The 23,036-nt window shown below is 37.3% G+C and overlaps 1 protein-coding gene and 1 long non-coding RNA gene across 8 annotated transcripts in view; one reads left to right on the top strand and one right to left on the bottom strand.

Moving 5' to 3' along the window:
- Nucleotides 1–1,491: 1,491 nt before the first annotated feature.
- On the bottom strand, nucleotides 1,492–12,709 carry LOC121110261. Its single transcript, XR_005858542.1, has 3 exons — nucleotides 12,669–12,709; nucleotides 11,679–11,834; nucleotides 1,492–11,319 (listed from the first exon to the last, which is right to left on the bottom strand). It is a non-coding gene; the product is annotated as an uncharacterized LOC121110261 (long non-coding RNA).
- NOX3 (NADPH oxidase 3) overlaps nucleotides 11,864–23,036 on the top strand; it is a 58,597-nt gene continuing 47,424 nt past the window's right edge. For 3 of the 7 annotated variants that reach the window (XR_210483.5, XM_046939254.1, XM_426166.7), the window contains exons 1-4: nucleotides 18,277–18,409; nucleotides 19,076–19,171; nucleotides 19,383–19,493; nucleotides 21,257–21,341. Coding sequence is in view for 5 of the 7 variants with exons in the window: in XM_046939254.1 (XP_046795210.1) it covers nucleotides 18,365–18,409; nucleotides 19,076–19,171; nucleotides 19,383–19,493; nucleotides 21,257–21,341 (337 nt within the window). In the remaining 2 variants the exon portion in view is untranslated. Of the gene's footprint in view, nucleotides 12,719–18,276; nucleotides 18,410–19,075; nucleotides 19,172–19,382; nucleotides 19,494–21,256; nucleotides 21,342–23,036 lie in introns of those variants that run through there. The other 4 variants (XR_006938784.1, XM_046939255.1, XM_040697890.2 and 1 more) reach the window with 2 other exon arrangements.

Raw genomic sequence — 23,036 nt, 5'->3', positions numbered from 1 at the left:
TACACTAGAAGGAAAATATGTGCTTGGATAAATTTGACTTCCTACTGCTCAGTTCATGTAAGCTGACAAGATAGCAGGCCTGTACCTTTAGCCAAATAGAATATGAAGAACTAATTTCAAACTAAATATCTGAATATTTTCCTGATTAACATCAGTTAGATGATGGTACAGATTAACTTCACTATAATACTAATATGAAGTAAAAACAAACAAACAAAAAGCATACAAAATACAAAAATACCAAACAGTAAGCTCAGTAGTGGTTCTAATAAGACTCCATGTTGCATATAAGGAAGATAAAAGGAAATATTACAGCTAGATATGTATTTTTTATTTGGAAGGTGTTTCTCAATTAATATTTTCTTTTTATCTCAGAGCAACTTCATCTAATTTAAAGATATATTACCTTTTTTGGAATATCAGAAATGCCAAAGACAAAACATAACATCTTGCACATAGTATGAAAGCAAAGACGATAGGCATAGCCTTATTCACCAGATTTATTCTGTGAAACAGAGTATGCTTGAATTACTTAACTACCTGATTTCAAGAAATGTTGCCAAGTAGCTTTTAATCTTACTAAAACCACCCATGTCCTTGTAAGTATTAACAATTCAGCAATTAAGAGGCATAGAATGTTGTGTCTTAGATTTTGCCTTTATTTTACTGTTATTTTTTATAATGGATAGTGACAAATTTGATGTTCTATATGCCAGTTCTTCACCGCTTCATATAATTCTATTTCCTTTTAAAGTAGAAAAGCTTTCACGGCAAGTTGAAAGTCACCAGATAATAACTTTTCTCTGCTTAAGTCAAAGATAAAGTTTCCAGAATTTCAGTCACAACACTGTAGGAGTACACTTCTGAATTTTGTGTTTATACTGAGTGATTAGCAGAACCCATAAACTGACTTACTGATGGAATATAAGTCGTAGTGACGATACAATACTACATGTCAATGCAGAGTGAGTCTTGAAGGCCCATCTACGCCATTAAACAGCTGAAAATTTGTGAGACTTATTTATGATCGTTTATACTGACAGAAATAACTTCTTAACTCCAGATTAGAGTAAAACTCTTTCGAATATGAGATACCTCATAAAAATTACTGGTATGAAAACTAAATAGAAACAAATACCTGGGCAGTCTGCTGTAAGAAGGTTGGGCCAGAAAACCTTTGGAGGTCCATTCCAGCCTCAGATGCTCTTTAATCCTAAGGAAAAATTTGTTGACTGGCAGCTATTTCTGATCTATTGAGGAATTAGTCTGGTATACAGATTTGTAGTTTTAACCCAAAAACTTAATTCCAGCAGTTGGCCCATCCTTAACTACAGATCTCTCCCTAACCACTTCACAGTGTAGTTAAAATGCAAATGAAAAAGTAATTTAGAAAGTCCCAAGTTTAAAGCTATCTTAATGAAATCACTTCTTAATAATTCAGTACCCAAGCTAGATAAAGTGTTACGACAGGATGCTAAACTGTATAAGCACTTCAAGTTTGATCTGGCAACTTTTATTTCTGCTTTGTTTTTGTTTTTGCTTTTTTCCTCATAATTTAGAAATTAGATCATTTTTTGCCTACCACATAAGAAGTGTGGATAATTCTGATTCTATGCTGTATTGATTAACAAACACAACCTAGACTTGCTTTCATAACTTTGCCGTTTATCATGTTTAGTGGACTTATACTGCACTGTATTAGCACTCAGATTGTACCAGAAATCAACAAAGTCAGTAGTGTGTACTTCTGATTTGACTTTGAATCTTGCATATTGTTATGCTATCAGAGAATTAATATTTTATTATGTTCTCTTAATTGTAATGCACAAAGAATGAGAGATCCTCCTACGACTACAAAATAGATGATATCATTTGACAAAAAACTCTCCAAATCACATTTAATGGCAGAAATCATATGTTCTTTCCCATCTGATATTAACCATCAAAGGATTATGTATTTATGTCATGAAGAGAGAAAAGTATCTTTGTAAATCTCAACTTCTTAATTTAGATTAGTGCTTACAGTGATTAAAGACCACTTTAAATGATTACATTCTGGCAAAATGAGCCCTGCGGCTAGTGTAGGGCGAACTTGTGAGCTGTGAACAAAACTTTTATGGAAAAGATCTCTTGTGGACATCTTCCTTGTGCAGCTGTAGTGGACGTCTGTGTGCGATAGAAATTTTGTAAGAGCTTTTGAAAAAAATCTGCACTGTAGGTTTTATGTTTTTACTGGTAGTAGAGCACAAGATGCACATCAAGGTTACCAGATATTTGCCTAATGGTGAGAACTACATAGTCTACTTCTTGTTCATAAAATTTTGGATAAATTTGTGAAATTGCTAATGAGTTTTCTAAGCTACCAAACTTAAAATGTGGAAATTCTGTTTCGATAAAAATAATATGAGTTCATATTATCTATAGATAGTGACAATTGGCCATAAACTGAAGATTGAGGTACAGAAATGCCTATTATTACTCACCTGAATGGACAAAGATAACATACTGTACTCTTAGAGAGATTCATCAGATTAAGATTTCCTTATCACTATATCCAACTGAAAAATGTAAGTACACTTTGATTAAGGTAGAATGAATAATCATATTAAATCTGTCTGGATAATTTGATAGTAAGCAGAACTAAAAGAATCAATGTTCCTGTTAGAATTCATCGGAAAGAAGAGTACCAGTAGAGTTCCCAAGTGTTAGGAGTACTAGAATATTGTCCTCAGAAATAGAAAATTTAATTTAGTTGTCATAAGACAGCTTTAGAGCAGTTGCATCAGAGGTACTAATTAGAAGACAACTTCAATACTTTTCCACGTTCTGGTGTACAGGTGCCTCTTTGCAAGGTGACAGTTTCAGCCTCAGTTACTGTTAACAGCTGAGGTACACACAGAAGTATCCACGGGAAGTCATAGAATTTAGGAGGAAAAGTGGATGGCACAATGGCCATTTTTAGCAGTTCAAGAGGCTGACATAGACTAGTTTCATTAGCTACACATTGGTGGGCAGGCTGAATAATTGTATAAATAACTTAGAGAAAATTACTGACATTCCGTATTCCTATCACTCTGATTATCAGCTTAAGATGTCACCTGACATTAGCAGCTAGATTATTTCCAATAGCTCTTACTTCATATTTCTAGAAATAAACTCAAAAAGGGCTTAATTGTAATTATCACTCCTCTTGCTTTTTTCCAAGACATCTGAGATATCTGCTGAGATTACAACTCAGTAGTCTCAGCGTCAGTGATATTTACTGAGTATTACAGTGATTCAGCTTTCATTTCTAATCAATAGAAGTTCACCGGAGATCTTGTGCCAACCCAGTGCTTATTCCCCCATCACGCACACTGTCAGAAGGCAGCATTTGCACTTTGTCCTCTAATTGTGCCTGGGAGACAGCCCTGAGGATGGACTGACAGAGAAATCATATAAAAGCTTGAGTAGAGGAAGAGGAACAGCTTCTTAAACTCATCTCTGCATGTGTAAAATGTAAGGTAAATGAAATAATACATTGTCTAACCCTCTTTTTAAAACCTTAGGTGCCTTCAGGATGGAGTTTTTTCACCTCCTTTTGTGCCCAGGACCACAAAGAAGAATGTTGCAGTTTAGGGTTAGAAAAACAAACAAACAGACCTGGTGAGGAGGACAAGGCAAAAAGATCTGACAATCCTTGGATAGTTAGGAGTTTCCTGTTTTGCTGGTGATTATTAAAGAAACAAAAGCAAAATAAATAGAGGACAATCAAACAAGAAAATGATTGTACATCAATTTAATGGCATTCTTTTATGGGTTACAGGAGAATACTAAAGATACATCATGGGAAATATTCATGAAACATAGCTCCATTTATGTACACAGCATGGGCAGTTTTTTGAAATAATTCTTTTGACCAGCTTTAAATGTAGTAGAAAAATTTAATTTCAAGAGCATCTTGGCAAGTAGAGCAAGACTTCCAGAACAGAACACAGCAATACTAATGTGGGACAGGCTATCAATTTTTCTGCATTAAACTGCATCAGTTGCAACTAAATTAGGAGAGAGCTTTAAAAGCATGTTTATTATATTAAGAACTTATGGAAGCCATTAGTAAAAAGTCTTTTCCAAAAGCAATATTTTCAGGGTTTTTTTTTCTCTTAGTGTTTTTATTAAAAAAAAAAAAAAAAAACTCATATGAAAATTTCTGTTGCTTAGGAGTACATATTTTTCCTCTGGGATTTTGATTTCAAGTCAGGAAAAAGCAGCAGTCGCAGATAGGTTCCTATGTGTGCATTTTAATGCAAATATGTCTAGTAATCAATAGGGAAAAGCGATAAAAAAACATATATGCACTAGAAACGGAATTATTTCTACACAAAATGTTCTCAGAATTTCCCGTGAGAAGACGGTAGTTTTAAAAGTTGCAAACGCCACCCCTAATCAGGAAAAAAAACACGGCAAACTTTTCACAGTGTATTTATGAAAGGCATAGAAAATAAAGATTTAAGGATACATACACTGTCAATTTTGGAAGTAGTTCACATTAGTTACATATGTGCACTTTTTTCAGACACTGAGAATGCCTTCGTGAGACCCTCTGCTGAGCACTCCTTGCCACTGGTTACCAGGTTACTGTCAGGAAGGGCAGCTACAGCATCACCTCAAAACTGTAATCCTTAAGAGCTTCAAGAGAGCCCAAGCACTGCTTCAGGCTCACTTCAGGCCTCTGTGCTGCTCAGGTTCTTCCATTGAGTTTCCTCTCCAGAGACACTTCGCCTTCCAATCTTGTTCTTATCACCTCACTGTTTTTTATCATTCTTTCACTGCAATACAAATTTGCCCTTTCCTATTATTACTATCAAACCTGAGAGTTGTCTGGTTTCCACTTCAGCTCTCTAGAAGGCACACCGTAAACGTGCAGTGAATAGGGAAATGAAGTTAGAGGTAGATAGAGATGCACTATAGATTGCCATAATGCATTACATTTGCTTGCATCCTTACCTTTTACACTGAAAAATGAAGCAGCCAAGTCACCCAAACACAAACTTCCAGAAAACAGTGTTGCTTAGGCTGTTTTAGCCTTCTCGGTTTAACATTTATGGCTAAGGATACGTGCAAAAAGATTCTGTTTTATCTGCTTTGCATTTGAAAATATTTGTTGCTTAACTCACATAAAAGAAAGGTTGAACTCCTCCTGAATGACTTGTTCTTCTACTGTTCTCCTTCCAGCCAGAGACAATTTTTCACACTATTGCACTTAGTCCTGTTTTTCAGTCCAGCCCTTTTGATGCACCTTTCTACAGATTAGATGCAAAAACACTGTTTTTTTTTTTCCATTGCAGGAAGCCAATACAATGTACCCAGCTTTACCTAAGACATGATGGAGCACTCCCAGCTCATAGTAGATACAAAGATATAATAACTTTATCAGATGCGTACTCTTTTGTTCAAAGACAATTTGAAAGGCCATTTGAAGCTAAGACAATCCTCTTTTTCCAAAGAGCAGAAGTCATAAAGAAAAAATACATTAAAAACTGAAACTATCCTACTGTATTTCCCTTATCCCTATAATCTGACTACATCCCCTATTCTCCTCCAGGAGGTAGGTGCAGAGCAAGTAGGAGACTACAGGACATTCATATAAATTGAGTTCCTCCTCTAACTGTGATATTTTGGCTCTTAGAGGAGATATGCAGACAAGTAGACTTAGACTGTCATCCACTAAAACAGGGCGAGTAGTATCTTTCAGATCTTAAAAACCCAGGCAAAAAAAAAAAAAAAAAATTGCTTTAGGTTCAAGATAATATGCTGAAAAATTCTTACTATAAGCCTTAGCTTCTAAACCATATAAATAAGTTCCTGGAATTATTGCCCCAGCCAACTACTGAGAGGTCAGGACGAGGGCAGATTCACAGGCCTTTGGGTGAAGGATAGATAAGATACAAAATAGGTCACCCTCAGTCCTTCTCTAGCAACGATAAAATCCATTCATTTTATAGTCCTTTCAGTACGTATTTAGCTAGGAGTGTTTATCTAAAATTATTCACATCAAATCTAAGAAATACTTGGAAAGCTACAGAATCTTTCAGAACAAGAATATTTTAGGAAGAAATTCAAATCCTGCTTCAGTTTCAACAAGAAAGTGATTAACCCTGATTGCAGATAACTTTTTATCTTGACTTCTCACACCCTTTCTTCATGTAATAGGGAAAAATAAGGCTTTTGTAAACTTATAAGCAAACACACAGTCACAGCTATGGAATGTTTACCAGGCAGCTTACCGTAGATGCATGCACAGTTGTGGAGAGATGTCCCACATTTATCAAACTTAAATATACAATGAAAAATTCAGATTATGAATTGTTTTCTTTTCAAGTTTGGGGTGAGAAAATAGTGATAAAAACATAAAAAAGAAAAACCAATCAGGACAGTTCAGTTGTCTTATTTATTTTATTTAGGCCCTGATAAATTTTCTTTTCGAAGCTAATATCAAGAATTTTAAAAGTATAATATGATACATCTTTTAATGTGTTTTAAGTATAAAATGCCAATAGAAATTACTACTGCCTGATTTAATATCAGATTTTTGATCAATATGTATTGGACCAAACAACATCCTGTAACAGAAAAATGAATATCAACAAGTTTTCCAATGGCTTTGAGGATAAGAAAATGGATGAAAGAGAATGGAAGTAACAACAACAACAAAAAATAGACAAATTGACATTCAGCGGATGTTCAGACAGTGTAATTTACATGTATAGGAGACAGAGGGGAGTCATTAAAGGAAAAGCAAATTATGGGATAGTGTAAGTCAAAATCTGTTCTCTTAGAACTTTAATTAGCCACCCTCATCATGGTTTTTCTCTTACAGGCACTTCTGCCCCACTGAATTCAAACTACACCAGTCTTATGCAGCATCTAAATTCAGGGTTAAATTACATGTTTTAATAAATACACTCGTCTTCTGACAGGCTCATTCTGCAGCTTGTCACTCTTTATGATGTTGCTAAAGTTAGGGCAGCTTTGATGGAAGATTCGCTCACTTACTGCAGCCCAGATTTATCTGCCTTAGAAGCATGATCTGAGTCAAGCTCCTTACATTTTGTGAAACTGCAGCAGAAATTTTATGGCAGTAAATATTTATTTTTAAGGATTATTTCATCTGATGAAATACAACAATGTATACTGTTGTGCACAGCATGATTTATATAGCGTGTCTGATATTGTATTTATTTCATACTGCCTGGGCTGCTTCAGTATCCAATGTGCCACAGGCTGTCATTTTTAGGTTTGAATTAACAGTTCATTAATATGTGTAGGGCACTTCACATTCCTCAGCAATCACCCCATGATGCCTTTAAGGTCTGGAAAGCATCACTAGATCAGTTTACAATTGATTTATGTTTTCAAGGCTATCACCACAACATATTGTTTATTTATTTGTAAACTGAAAACTGAGACTCTTAAGCACTGTTCCGGTGCAAGGGATAAAAAAGACTGACTGCGCACAAAGGTTTTTCAAAGGATGGTGTTATTTTCATTCCTGATCTTTGCATCCATTTTCTTCATCATTCCCAATTTTTGCACATCATTTTTGACTACCATCTCAAGATATATTTTCTTAAATTGGTTATAGCAATGCTATAAAGCATGCTATATTCCTACTCCCAGCCTGGACTCCCACAACAATACAGCCAATGTCTCAATCTGCCAACTCATGGTAATAGGAATTCAGAATGAGTCAGGTTTCTGCTCAAAACCATGAAACATTCTGACGTCACTGCTTCCAAGAAACAAACCTCCATTCTGTACATACAACTTTATTGTTAACTACGTAGTTCGGCATACAGTTTATTTTGTTTGCCAAGGCCAAGGCTGCAGGGTGAACCAGCTCAGTGCCAGAACCAGCACCAGCCACAACGTCAGGAGTGCTTGAGCAGGTTTCACCACAAAGTACAGCAGTGGTTTCCCATTTAGCAATTATCAATGATGGCAGATGGGTGGTGGGACAGAGATATTAGAATACAAATAATGAATTATGCAATAAGTTTGTTATAATGTTTCTTTTAGATTCTCACTGCCACTTTCAAGTGGTCTATCAAAACACAGTAAACAAACATCATTGCTTTCTCTACTAGAATAACAATTAACAGAGCTTATTTTACGTGGTAGACAAAATAGCAAATTCATTGTGAACTGCTTATGAGACAGGTGTCTGAAAACTCTCGGTTTTAATTGTGGCTTATGAGTAATTGCCATGTCTCCTTTGGCAAGTGATGTCATTGTCCCATTCTGATTTTTTTTTAGTGATATCATATCTTTGTCATGCAGAGTAAAGACTAAAAGGAAATATTTGTACAATGCTTTAAGTGTGACAAGAGCTACAAAAAAAAAAAAAATTGAGTCCATTTTTTAAATGAAATATACATTATTTCCCACATATCAATTGAGTTATGATGCAAAGAAAACAGAATTTTAACTGAATATCTGTTAAAACAATTTAAAAATTGGCAAGACTTGTAAACAGACTTCCCTCAAGGTTTTATATCTAAATTAAAAAAAAAAAAAAGTTGTTCCACTTTTAAATTAATAGCATTTAACCAATGATAGTCCTTTAAGTGTCTTTTAATTTCTTTATTCTCAACGCATAGTCTGTTCTCAGAATTTTTACGAGAACTGAAATGAGCAATATTTGAATATAAACTTACTTTAATCTCTTCTGTTTTAAAACACTATATTGGGAAAACCTTTAATAAAATTGAATTCATTAGATTAAGCTGTAACTACAATATAAACAGGCATACATTAAAGACTTTAATCACCCCACTGTTGCAGTTACCTTTATGTTCATACTGAAAATGAGGAGAATTTACAGCTCCACAGAAACTGCAGGCAACTCAAATGTAGAAAACACACACAATGCCCATATAAGTAGGAGAGAAGTGATGTAGGAGCTGACTTCCAAGATCCCTGGTAGTGGGGCTATAGCCATAGAAAAAAGGCACAGTTGGGCTGTGTTTGTGGGAATGGAGTGGCAGAGCGGTGATGGGTCAGAAGGGACATTGGTGGTCATTGACTGGCTGGAGCAAAGGGGAACTGCTTGTGCTGCTTGCACTGCATTTTTGAGAAAGCACCATGGTAGGAGAACAGTATGCACGTGATGGGGAGAGGAGGAAGAAGACCCCACACCTTTGCCCAGATTTGAGGAGAGGTGAGAGAGGGGCAGGAGCTAGTTGGTCTACTGCTTTCTTTTCCATGTTCGGCTTCAGACCCTTGTTGATTGGAAACTCCTCCACTGCAGGTGAGAAAGAATGAGCTTGGGGTCTTATCTGAAAGGAAATGCTAAAAAATTTCAAGTTGGAGGGTCCAATCATGAGATGTGTTTAAAAGCTGCAGTGGGAAGATCATTTGGGATGGATCTGATGCCCTAATGCATCAGTGCTTTGCCCATAACACATTAAATCAAACATCACTGACTGTAAGTGAAAGACTTTTTGCCTATGCACACTGTTGCCATGAGGTGTTGGAGAAGTCTGACATAAAACTTGTTTTAGTTGCTAAAAATTGCAGAGTTTTTCAAAAAAGAGTAGAGTTCAGGGCTGGTGATATAGATGTGAGAAGAAAATGTTGAAAGGAGAAATAGCTAGAATCAGGCATCACTTGGAATCTTTTGCACAGAAGTATATTATTGCTTAGACCACGAAAATATTGTTTAAAGGTCTGCGTCACCCTCATACTTTGTTTCTTCAACCTTATATGTTGTTTCTTCTCCTCAGTGTATTCATCCTTTATTTTCTTCAGTACCTATGCCACTTCATGACTTGTTCTCACAACAGAGAGATACTTTATGGACAGTGCCACTGGCTTATTTCAATTTAAGGTAATGGAAGCAAATAACATTTTAGTGGCTGAGAAATGAGTCCAGAATACTTACAGCTTATGCTTTTATATATTGCTATACTGCAGTGTTAAAAATGATGTCCTGAAATTACTTTAAAATACAATTTCCACTTTGAACATGCTAGAAAATACTGTCTGCTATATGAACTCTTAGCACTTGACCTCTGTTCTTTTGAGCAGTAGTGAATAGCCATCTGGAACTGTATTCCTACTCTTCCTGCAAGAGCGCGTGACAACTGACACCAAGAAGTACATTGGAATGGCCCTTTAATGTTCCTATGTTGGGCAAACTGTATTTTATTTTTAATTTAATATGGGATAGGATTTAATACTAGGCTCAGAATTAATTTGGGAAGGAATATAAAGTCCAAATGAGAAGTCATTCACAGTCTTAAAATCATTCAGATAGCATACAGTTTATCAACTCTGGAAATTTTAATGCTATGCAAATGAGAAATCTGCATGCTGATGTGTTTTTTTTCTTTTTCTTTTTCTTGAAAAAGTATGATTTGTGTCAAACAGTCTTAAAACATACCTATAAACAAGTCTTTATATTAATTTAATGAAAGTCTTTATTCATGTTATTGGTACATATTTTAAGGGTATGTGAAGTCACTCAAGGGTCTAGGTTTCCTCCTTATCATTGCTTTCAGCATATCCACTGACAGAATCTGACTGCCTAACCAAAAGCTGCCATAAAATATTCCACTGGAAATATTCAATCCTGCACTTGAAAACATTTCATCCTCATAAAAACTGACTGCTAATGGGATCACAAAGTTCTGAGTAAGAGCCAGAAATAAAATCAGACTAATCTAATAGCTTCTTCATGAAAATTTTAACAAAAGAAAAATTAATTAGTTAAATTAAGTAGGCTTATAGTCTAAGAAACTTCAGAATGCTCCAGTCACTTTGTTCTGGTAAACTAAGTAGAGATCACAGTTACCACAAAATGGCTGAGGTGAGATAGCCCCTCTGGAGACTGTCCAGTTCGTCCCCACTATTCAGAGCCGGGTCACCTACAGCAGGTTGCTCAGAGCTGTATCCAGATGGGTTTTGTGTATCTCCAAGGATGGAAACTCTGGCCAGCCTGTGCCAGTGCTCAGTCAGCCACAAGGTAAAGAAGTGTCTCCTGATGTTCAGGAGGGGACCTCCTGTGTTTCATTTTGTCCCTGTTGCCTCTTGTCCTGTCTGGGTACCACTGAGAAAACCTGGCTCCATCTTATTTGCATCCTCCCTTCACGCATTTTTTACGCATTGATAAGACCCTCCTGAACATTTTCTTCTACAAGCTGAACAGTCCCACCTCTCCCAGAGGTCCTCTCATGAATGCTGCTTCAGTCCCTAGAACATCTTTGTGGCTCATCGATGAAATTGCTCCAATAAATCCACATTCTTCTTGTACTGGACAGTGCAGCACTGGACCCATCACTGAAGAAATGAATTCACCAAGGCTGAGCAGAGAAAGAACCATCTGTGTAAACCCTCTGGCCCCCAGATGGTCCTGATGCATGAAGTTGTTATTCCCCAGATACAGAACTTGACATTTCCCCTTTTTGAACTTCTCAGATTCTTGTCAGTTCATTTTTCTCCACCTGCTAGGCACCAAATTTGCTATCACAGAAGGCTATCAGGATGGTTAACCACAGTTTCCCCATCCTGACTCCTCCTAATCACCTTATGGTCCTGTAGGTGACTGGAAATGGTTTCCAGACAAATTTGCTCCATCACCTTCACAGTAATTGAGTAGAAGCTGACCCAATTACAGTTCCCCAGCTCCTTATTCTTACCATTCTTGAAGATAGGAGTGATGTCTGCTCTCTTCCAGTCCCCAGGAATCTCCCCAAATCATGAACAACTTTCAAAGACAATTGAGAGTTGCCTTGTAGTTATCCCAGCCTGCTTCCCTGAAACTCATAAGTGTTGTCCAATCAGGTCAATTGTGTCTGTAAAGAAAAATAGATGTCACTACAACTCCAAGGAAATCAATTTTTAGCTTTTAGTGCTTGTTCTCAGAATATTTTACACTGCTACTTTTCAATTCTCTGAACAAAACCTGAATTGTTACCTACGTAAAAATGAAGCCCAAACCCTGCTGCATTGGAGAAGTACTGCTAATAGCAGGATGTACAAACAAATCACTAGGGTGCTTGAACTAAGTATGAGGCTCACCTTTGACAGACAAATCTCTTCACTTTTGCCTCTTAGAAGCAAGAATATATGTACATTTTGCCCTTTTAGGTGGAATGAGAATTTGGATGTAGAAGAAAGTTGTAAATAAGGGTTAGCATTACCGCTATGGTGATATGAGGCATGTGAGAGGAAAAAATACGCATCAGAAGTGACTGTGCTGCAAGCTAAGCATTCTGGTCAGCACTGCAGAGCATGAAGTATTCAAGGCCAGGCTGGATGGGGCTTTGAACAACCTTGTCTAGAGGGAGGTGTCTTTGCCTATAGCAGAGGGTTGGAACTAGATGATCTTAAAGGTCCCTTCCAACACAAACCAGTCTATGATTCTATGATCTGCTTGCAGCTACCCTGAGCTGTGGTCTCAGCATAATTGTCTCTATCTTGCTTTTTAATAATGGGATAAACACCCTCGTGCCATGCTTTGATGATATCACATTATTTTCTGTCCCACTTTCCCTCCAGTCACCATCACGTGGTGTAGAATATGCTGCACAACTGGTCACTCAAGAAGGAAATGTGTGTGTGTTTGGGAGTACAACCATATTCCCCCTCTGTCTCACCACATATCACAGTAGAGCCCTTGCTCTTACCTTGGATTACGCCCAGCCTGGCAGAACCTGCTTCTGTAAGGGAAAATGCTGTGAGTATCTTTCTGCAAAACTGTCACAAACTGCTAATCAACCAACTTAGTAGCTGTGCCTGGTTGAAGAACTGGAGGAAGCTGGAGGATGCACAGCCTACATGTGCTTTATTGAAAACAGAGACATATGAAAAATATATCTTCTATGATGGGATTTTTCAGGTCTGCTGACACTAGATAAAATATGGATTGTACTGGCATTCCCTTGTTCCTCCTGCTTCTTGTTCTTTCCAAGACTTGCTTCACCTTTAATCTGTGTTCCACAGCTTGCTATCTACAAAACCACTAAAAGATAAATCCATCTGGATAGCTCATGAACACATCTTGTGGGTTGATTTTGTTGCTGTTTTTTTGTTTTGTGTTTTTTTGTTTTGTTTTGCTTTTATGACATTTCTTCTGCTTTGGGGATTTGTTTTGTTTTATTTAGCTGAAAAAAATCTCGTGGGAAAACCAGCACTTTACACATGTAATTAGGAAGGTATGCTGCTCTGCTTCTGGAGATGCATCATCAAGAACAGGGATATTTTGACACTTATTGAAACAAATAGCTTTTGAACATCTGAAATTGCTCCTTGAATATATTTTGATTATCATGTGAGCATGGTAATAAAGGCATCTTTTGTGAGAGAAAAGATTTGGACTCAAGTATTAATACTGCTAGGCTGTGAGCTGATTATCTCCCAAGCTGAACCTCTTAAACACTTTCTCATTGATAAACCTTTTCTACCAGCTTGTGGAAGGACTCTGAGTAGGAGTTGCCCTGCACAGTGGGATAATGAGTCCTGCTTCAGGCAGAAAAATAACAGATCCCATAGCGATCAGTGGCAATCTATTTCCCTTTCAGTCTCCAACAAGATCTTTGATTTTGACCGCAGATCACATATGTTCAGCTGATGCTTAGTTTCCTTTGCTTGACTGTGCTAGGTGTAGATGGCATAAGCTGCAGTTCCTAGTCCTGGTACTTCCTATCAGTTGAGGTAGCCTTAACACCACTGCAAACACACTGAGAGGAACCTAACCTGTATGTCTGTTTTAGTCCACTGGTCTGTGGAGTTCAAGAGGAGTTAGACATAGCAACAAAAGAGTTTATAATAACACAAATATAAAAAAACAAAAGTTTATTCATTCTAAGGACTTCTGAAGCTTAATTCCTGTTTTCTACACAGACATAGAAGTCTTTCTCTCCATTTTCTTGACTGTAAACAATGACTACAATTGTAGACACAGTGCTTGCATATAGTTTTTGTCCAGAAAAGCAAGTTCCAGAAATTAAGAAAGCAGTGGGGCCCTGATCCAGGCAATTGATCATAAGCAGAGTACAGAGGAGACCAGAAGTCAATACCTGCTAAATTACTGCTAATTCTGGCACCTGTATCACAAGCCTTTTAATAATTGCATAATTATTTTTGTTTAAGTCTACTTCTGAAGCCAATACTCTTAAAGGATTCATATATTTGGTTAAAAAATGAGCATGTAGTTACTGAAAAATGCTATTAATAAGGGGCCAGATGAGCATGAAGTCTCCATCAGTCAACACTGTCCTGAAAGTCCTCACTCTTTTTTTTTTCGTTTCATGAGTTTTAGAACAACCTGATGATTTTTGAATCTTTGACACTGATGAGGCTAATATTACTTCAGTCTTTTAGAGCTTTAGAGATTTCTTGAATGTTCTCAAACTGCAAAACTGTTCCCTCATCTGTAATGTGAGTACAGTTCATTAAAAAAATCCATTAACATTAATGAGGCACTTAAAAAAACTGTAAGAAAATCTCTAAAAATGATTTAGCTTTTTTTTCTGCTACCAGCTACTCAGCCACTGTTTATAGATATTCAATAAGTTTCTTTACAAAACTGGAATTAGGGTGTTGAAGAACAACTAAAGCTGAACCTTGGCCTGTGTTCATCCAAACTGTCTTCAAAAGAAAAAAGGAAAAAAGTTCCACTGTATTTAGCATCAGCAGCTTTTCTCTCTCCACAAAAGCTGATCGGTTCATTAATTAGACTGTGTGTCTCCTTCATCCATTCCAGACAAATATCCCTCTCATTTCTTAGACATTATAAGGATTTTTTTAATAAAAATAATGTAAAAATTAGAGAACATAACTCCTCCATTTGACATAGTCTAATACAAAGTGTACATTCTGATACAACCAGCATAAGAATGGCTTTCAGACAGACTGCAAAACTGAAGTACCCTGAATCTCTGTGTTACTTGTTCACCTGCATCCACTTCTTTTTTTAGCATAGTGAAGTTTACTGAATTAATTGAGGTTATAGAAGTAAATCCAAGCACACAGAAAAACTATGAATGGCATAGGGCAGAGTTCAGAGTCAACTGAAATGGTTTTGCTTTTGAGAAACAAGGCATGCATATTTAATAGTAAAATTAGGGTAGCCGAGCAAAATGAAATACATATAGGTACACATAGTTTCACATTAATAATTAATTTGTTTTGTAAAGGGCAAGCACTGTTCAAAGTACTTTACAAAATTGCTAACAACCTCAGACAGAGATTGCTGTCAAACAGAACTAACTGCACTAGAGATCTGTAGCAGTAATTGATATAAACATCGGCATTAAAGCTGAGTTACTTACATGGAGGAATTCAGCACCTCATAAACCTCTTTCCATGCAAAAACTGACCTTTCAGGCTAATGACAGACTTGCTTGTAACTTGCATGGGAACTCAGCATGCCCAACACTGCTTTTTCCTCATCTTCTAGAACAAAACCATTTTCATCCTTGTTCTTTTTAGGACAATTGCATCTCACGATAATGATAATACAATTTAAAAAAAAAAAGAAACATGGTTAGTTCTATAATCAACAAAATATCCTTCCTTGAGTCTTGTCTGAATAGTTTGCACTGGAAATTGGCTGAGATCACTGCAAATCAGTGTAATAAAATGGTGATGATCTGTTCCTTTTTAGAAAATGTAGCAATAAAGAGCTTTTGTGTTAGCATTATGTTTTTATTGATAGATACCATACAGAAGACCACACACATTACTATAGTATATGAGAAAAAGCATAGCTGTTTCAGCAGACAAAAAACAAAGTGCAGTTGATTCATCGGCTCCTTTAAAAGCGCTGGCATCTGGACCACAAGCACTTCAAAGTCTAATGCTGTACTGAGATGTGCTGCTTTGAAGTACAGCTGCTGATCTAGACAAATTTTGGAGCCTAAACCAGCATATGAATCTGCTGTACTCAGAAAAAAAAAAATCTATTTCAGATGCCAGTTTTGACTCATTTTAGAAAATTGCTGTCTGGATCGGCTGTACTTCAAAGCAGAGCATCGCAGTGCAGCATTTCCCTTTGAAGTGCAGCTAATCCTGATAGTGGGTTTTCTCCCTCCCCCTCTTTTAAAGTAGTTAAAATTGGCATCTGACCTTACCAGTATTTCTCCTCATCCTCTGTGTACTCTTCTTCCCCTCTTCCTTGTTTTCCTTTCCTTTGCCCTCGGAAAAATACAGCAATAATTGCTATCTTCGTAGCTCCTGCATTATCAGAGCTACTATAAAGAGGGTGGTTTGGGGAATAACCCCTATCAACTCATGTAATAGACAGTGGCCAAATACTTCACGTGGCTTGCCATAAAGTTTATTAATAAATAATTCCTGATTGTGTCATCTAAGAAAAATAAAGCTCAAAACAAATCTTTTGTAAATGTTTGTATTCAGAATATTCATAATCATGTTTCTATAGTAACTCTTCGTTAATGGTCATTAGCACTGGAATAAAAAGAAGCTGAGCTTAATAACAACTGACCTTTAAAAAATGAAATGTTAAGCTGTTTTGTAACTGAAGGTCTTTGGTGCCAAGTCAGGGAGACCTGATGGAATGGATTTTACTGGGGAGGATGAAGATCACCACAGGCAGAGTTTGCACAGCTATGGTGTGATCAAAGAGTCACAGAATCATAGAATGGTTCAGGTTGGAAGGGACCTCAATGCCCACCCTGTCCCAACACGCTGACAAGGGCAGGGCTGCCCCACACCAGCTCAGGCTGCCCAGGACTCCTTCCAACCCGACCTTGAGTGCCTCCAGGCATGGGCATCCACATCTTCTCTGGGCAGCCTGTGCCGGTGCAAATAGATCCTTGGCAAATGCAGAGCATCCATCATGGCAGGGCAAGATAGGAGCTAGGACCTGTTCAGGACCCTCCTGCAGAAGCTGCTGATCACATCTAAGAGCAGCCTGGATGAGCAGCATCAGTTTTGCTTCCCCAAGAGGATCAACTACTGTCAGTTACATGATGTACCAAAGGGAAGGGATTTCCCTCTTGACATGTGCAGGAAAGGCAATGAATTATTCTTCTCTCTTAGCAAAGGAAAATCAGAAAATATGTTCTTCACATTGATTATAATTGTGGTGCTGGACATTCAAATGACCACTTACAAAAGAGTCCTGGATAGACCAACCTCATTCTCAGATAAACCTGTCGAAAGGTTTTGATCTTGCTGAGAGGTACTGAGTCCTGTTGACTCGTATTTGCAGGTGGCTCATTAAATCCTCACTGGAGTAAATGTCTGAGGAGAAGAAAATATGTTGAACATCCTCTAGACAAACTTGGATGAATAGGAACATCTGGTTTTGTAAATAAAAACAAATCCTGGAAAAATTCATAAGCATTAGCCCTGGACAGTGTGCATTGCATTTGGAAGAGCATTTTATTTCCCGAGTACCTTAAGTGTTGCCAAAGCCATCGTTTTGCAGACAGAAAGTGGGAGCAGGGTCAGGAGCAAAAGAGAGCCAAGAGGAAGGTTGCATTAGCTGTGTGTGCAGGGAACGGACCCAGCTTCTCCCTAACCCCTCTGTGCTAAGACCTCTGAAACTGGCATTCCCACCTCTTCGATTAGGTAATAGATGGATGAAGCTGATGTTTGGGAAGTTTGGCAGAGAAGCCCAGAAGGAAATTACTTGTTGCCTCTCTCCTCCTAGCAGGGAGAGAAAGAGCGTTATACCCACAGTTACACCAAACTCTCTAATCCAGACAGTAACTGCTTATTTTATCCCCTCAGTCAACTGAATGAAAAACAGTCGTGCATTTCAACATTATCATAGTTGCAAGAAATCCAGAAGAATGTTACAGGGTCACACTTTATTCTGATATTTCTGACTCCTGGCTGAGTGACTTTGACAATTCCAATAGGCTTTTTAGCAATTCTCCTCTCTTATATGCACAAAAGGGATGCTCACTTTTGCTAATAAATTAATAGAGAGATCATAAAGCATCATTATATACTGCTCAAACAGAAAAGTGAAAGGAAAGCAAACAAAGAATCCCACAACAACTACTTCTATTAAAAAAACCCACCACTACCAACAAATAAATGCTACTAAAAAAAGAGCAATGTAATGACAGCATCTCTCATTTGCTGAGAAATAACTCTGTAGAGAGGAAGTACTGGACAATGACTAGCATTTTATTTACACAGGTCATGAGACATGTCACTTGGGTGATCTGTTCTCGTCAGGGAGATTTTAATTAGAAAATTCCTGGAGGGCTCCTGCTCCCACTACGTGCTTATTAACATCTAAAGATAAAATGAGTTAGTAGAAAAGCCTGAGGAATGGACAGAGAACTCAGGTTCCACTGGAAGACAAGACTCAGCTGCTGTTAGCATAGAAGAGACACTCAGGATGGCATGCTGGATTTTGAATGAAAAACTCTCAGTCCTATTATTAGTGAGTATTTTTAGCATTAAAATCCTAATTGGATATATATAAATATTTCAAGCTTGTTAAAGACATTTTATGGTTTGCTTACAGTAATACTCCCAAGCTAAATGTAAAGCTTGCTATAAAATATTCAGCAACCTTTTTATAACTGGTCTTAAAAACAATTTAAAGTCTTACTGTTTTATTTTTAATTATTTTTAAGTCTGTATACATTAGACCTCAGATAAAGGGAAGAGAGGATTGGAATTGTAATTCAAATTATATTACGTATCATTTTCAGAGGCTTTGGTGAGTTAGTATGAAGGGTAGAGAAAGGAATTTCCTCAGCTTCTAACTCACTCCATTTCTGGAATTCTTTAATTTTAAGTTTTATTGCCTTTTTAGACACCAGGCTAAGCCCTGTGTTTAAGATCAAGTTTACTACCACACAGTAAATGCCATCTGTATTCTCTGTTGGGGATGTGGGGATAGGGCTATAATCCTGCATTTGCTAACAGATAGCCTCGTTCCAGCAGGCATTTGTGATTTCTATCATCTGTGATCAAGAGATGCATTGCACACTGATTTTGAAGTATTTCTCAGATACTTTTCAAAACTATAACCATACCTAGTTTTATATGCATTAAAAAAATATTCTAAGTTTCACTGATCTGCAGCCTATCTGCTTTATAGTTGGTGTGGCTGGGCTTGAATTTATATCTGTTTATTGATACCTTCCACTGGTACGAAGATGAAGATGCTTACGTTTATACACGGATTATGCTGGGAGTAAGTATGAATTTGATTGTTAAAAGGCTCCACAAGAAGAATGAATGTGTAATTTGATTTTATTCACATCTTTTTATGATAATTTTTTTTGATGCTTAGTAGTAGTTTTCTCATATAAAGGTATTATGTTACTGTAGTGTTTTCTTCCTTTTTTTTCCTTTCTTCTGTTCCAAACTTGTAATCTAATTTCTTTATGCTGTTATATGCACAGTCAACCTTGGCTTGGGCGAGAGCTTCTGCAACGTGCCTTAATTTTAACTGCATGCTAATCCTGTTACCAGTCAGTAGAAATCTTATTTCATTCTTAAGAGGAGCAAGCGCTGTAAGTACCATTTCTCAAATAGCCATATTATCCTCTCCTTTTCACTTCTGTAGTTCCACAATATTGTCCGTATCAAACATTTTCCAAGGAATCGTAAGTTTTGATAGACAAGTCTGTACACTATTGCCTAGCTATTACCATTTAAATTGTCAGTACTCATGACTGAGGAGAAACAAATTACTTGTTTAATGCAGCACTCAATGCAACACTGATTTTGGCAGCCACTGAATAGCACAGTGTCATGAAGTAAAAAGTGAGGATCGACAAAAAGGGGTTGTAAGAATGCAACTCAGCCAAATGTAGAGAATATTCAAATATCATGAGTATCCTGTGTAGTTGTAAAGCAAATGTCAGTGAGAGGAAATATACAGATAAACATGTCACAAGGATAATAAGGAACATGCCTAAGCCCTTTTGACTGGGTGGACACCATTTAACTCTTCCTTCCTTTTAAGCATGTGTTTTCTGTATTTGAGTGGTCATCTGCTCAGAGGCATTTATGTTAACCTTGGCATCACACACAGGAAGTACTTATGGCTTTATTTCTACTAGCTATAGCTTCAGCTTGCAGTGAATTATGAGAATAAAAATTATTAGAATTCCAATATCATATGTTTGAATAAAAAATCACTGATGACTTCACAACTCTAAGAACAACTGGAATTCAGAAATCACGGCATTAATTTATTTTATTGTCAGCTGGTTCTTATTTTCAGTTCCTATTTTTCTTTTTTTAATCCTTTAAAATACTGTCACATTTCAGCCAGTCTTTAGACTGGGAATCATCACTGTTTTTTGACTGTTAGAGTCCAATGGAGCTGAGAATTAAAAAAAAAAAAGAAAAAAAAAGTCCTGAATTTCAGAACTAGATTGTGAATTAATATAAAATATTTGTATGCCCACTTAAGTACTGAGTAAGAACTTGGAGAAGTGCTACTATTCTCACAGATGATCGATATTTTGATTTTCTAAACAATATTCTGCACTAGGCAGGGAGCAACTTGTCTACTTCCAGCATGGTCAGCACAAGACTGGATCCAGTGCCCATCAGAGGAAGCTCATGGCACCCTGCAGTACTCCAGACTTTTTGATGCTTTATTAGTTGGGAAGCAACATGGTTACATGTCAGGACCTTTGGCACAGCACTGTGCCAGGCCAAGCAAGCAATCCAGCCAGCTAGCACATATTTCAGAGGCTGAGCTGGGCCTGCAGGTGCTTTTGATGTTCCTGCAGAGTGTTGGCTTTGGCTCACTGCAGCCCAGCCCAGCCGCAGGTGGTCTCTGCGCAGAGCCACTCCCTGTCCAGCACGTCCAGTAATGGGAATAAGGCTCAGTATCACACAAGCATGCAAACACCTGAGACAGACAGTCTTACCATTCTAGTGTCTTCACTTCCTGAAAGCAATAAAACTGCTCTCATTGCAATTTCTGAGCTTGTAAGCAGCAGTGGCCCAGTCTGGTTGTGAACACAGCCAACTCTGGTGTTGTTATTCCAGCAAATCAGTTGTCAGCTCAGAGAAGCTGCTCAAGTGTCACAGAGGAAAGCAGTTTTGCCCAATCTGAGTTTGACCCCCTACATAAGCTGAATAGTTTTAAGACATCTTGGAGTGCTATTAAACCGAAAACAGTTACTTGAGCCCCAAGGTTAAGTTTGAACCACAACTTCATTTTCAGATATACTGAATTCTTCTAGCCTCCTTTCCAAAATGGAAGTTGCAAATAGTAATAGGAATGATATAAAACAACTTTTGCTTTTTTACCAAGTGCTGTGGAGGAGCACCAAGGAGACAGCTTGACAAAAACATCGCATTTCACAAGGTGGTTGCCTATGGAATAGCTGTAAATGCAAGTAAGCTCTTTTTGTTGTTGTTGTTCTTCGCCTTTGAACTATTTTGAATTTCATAGTGATTCTGCATAATGTCATCAGCTCTGACATGTGCTATTTTAGTACTAACATCTGATAACTGCATCTTTAAATAAGTCAGGAAGCCTCATTTCATTAACCGTTTGTAATCCTTTCAACTTGGATAGTAACTATTGGTTGCCCATTAATTGATGTAACCAGCTTGCATGCTCTTAAATTTGGTTTCAGTAACTTTCATTGTACCTCTGAGAGCAGATGTTTGAAGAGATGAAATAGCGTTATAGTCTGATTTCCTAAGGAAATGATGCTTATGAGTTACACTGTTCATCTGTCCATTGTTAAATCTTCTTCAATAAATTTTCAATCAGGTAATAAATTTCATCTGACTTTGAGACAAGCAGCTATCTCAAAACCATTAAATCCCTGCATATTTTTAAAAAGTGGGATATAGGTACAGGGTAAACCTGCATCTTGAGATCTCAAGTTTTCTTTTTTGTTGGTCCCTTTGACTATTGATCATTTGCCTGGCTGGGATGAAGACATGACACCCTCCTGTTCCGCAGATGGTTAGAGGATCTGGGAAAGGATGGAGCTTGGGCAAATTTAGAAGACACAGGGAGAACAGGAGATAGTGTGCGGAAGAGCAGTGTGCAGAGAAGGAGGAATAAAAGGCAATATGAGGGACATAAGTGCATAGAGATAGGGAGGTATCTGGGGAAGGTGGAATCGTTCTCTTAGAAGTAATGGAGATGGTGGAGTTAATCAGGGTTGTTTACGAGCAAAATGCATTGGAGAGCAGAAGTATTTCCCCTAGGCTGGCTCTCAGGGTGGATCTCAGTCCCAATATATTTTGCAGTCTGTGTGCAAGAGCTGCTTTCCTTTGTGTGTATGGGCAGTCAGTGTCCTCATATATTGTGGACAAACATATGGAGTTAGGATCACTGTCAGGAACCAACAACTAAAATTTGTTCCTTGTATGTAGCATTAAAGAATTCAGAGCAGAAGGCGGGCAGATGAGAATGTGCATCCTATAGTATATTATGATGATTTACTTATCTGTCATATTCATTCATTTATCAGAGTTCAGTTTCAGCATATAGCAGATTCCTACAGAATGGAACATTGCTTCTATAATTAACAAATCAACCCAGGAATGTAAACTAACCAGCTTCTACTTGTTGTATAGTTTGTCATGCTCCAAAAAGAAAGCAAAACTGCACAGTCAAAGCTTTTATGTTTTTTGGTTTTACATTCATAGAAAACGTTTCCTCCTGCATTAAGATGGACAATTTGGGAAGTACAAGTCTATTAGAAAAGTTATTACTTTATGGCCTCAGTATTTCCAAGAAGACAGATGCAGAGCTGATATGAAATGACAGAAAGCATTTCTATTTAATTCTATAACTTTCTAGAGAGAAAATAAGGGGTTGGGGTTTTTTTGGTTGGTTGGTTGGTTGTTTTTGTAGTTTTTTGTTCGTTTGTTTGTTTTGTTTTGTTTTTGTCTTTGACTGGTTTGGCCTGTGATTTGGTTTGGTTTTCCAGAATAAAAAATGGCCAAATAGTCGATGAGATAATTGAGGAAGAAAACAAAATACAGAGAAATTTGATTTAAAAACAGCAACAACAACAAAACCATGCCAACTTAAAGAACAATTCTTCCCTAACAGGAAAGTGAATAGC

This window comes from Gallus gallus, chromosome 3 (genome assembly GCF_016699485.2).
Source record: "Gallus gallus isolate bGalGal1 chromosome 3, bGalGal1.mat.broiler.GRCg7b, whole genome shotgun sequence".
In the NCBI taxonomy this organism is placed as follows: Eukaryota; Metazoa; Chordata; class Aves; order Galliformes; family Phasianidae; genus Gallus; species Gallus gallus.
This window is presented reverse-complemented; position numbering and strand designations above follow the sequence as displayed.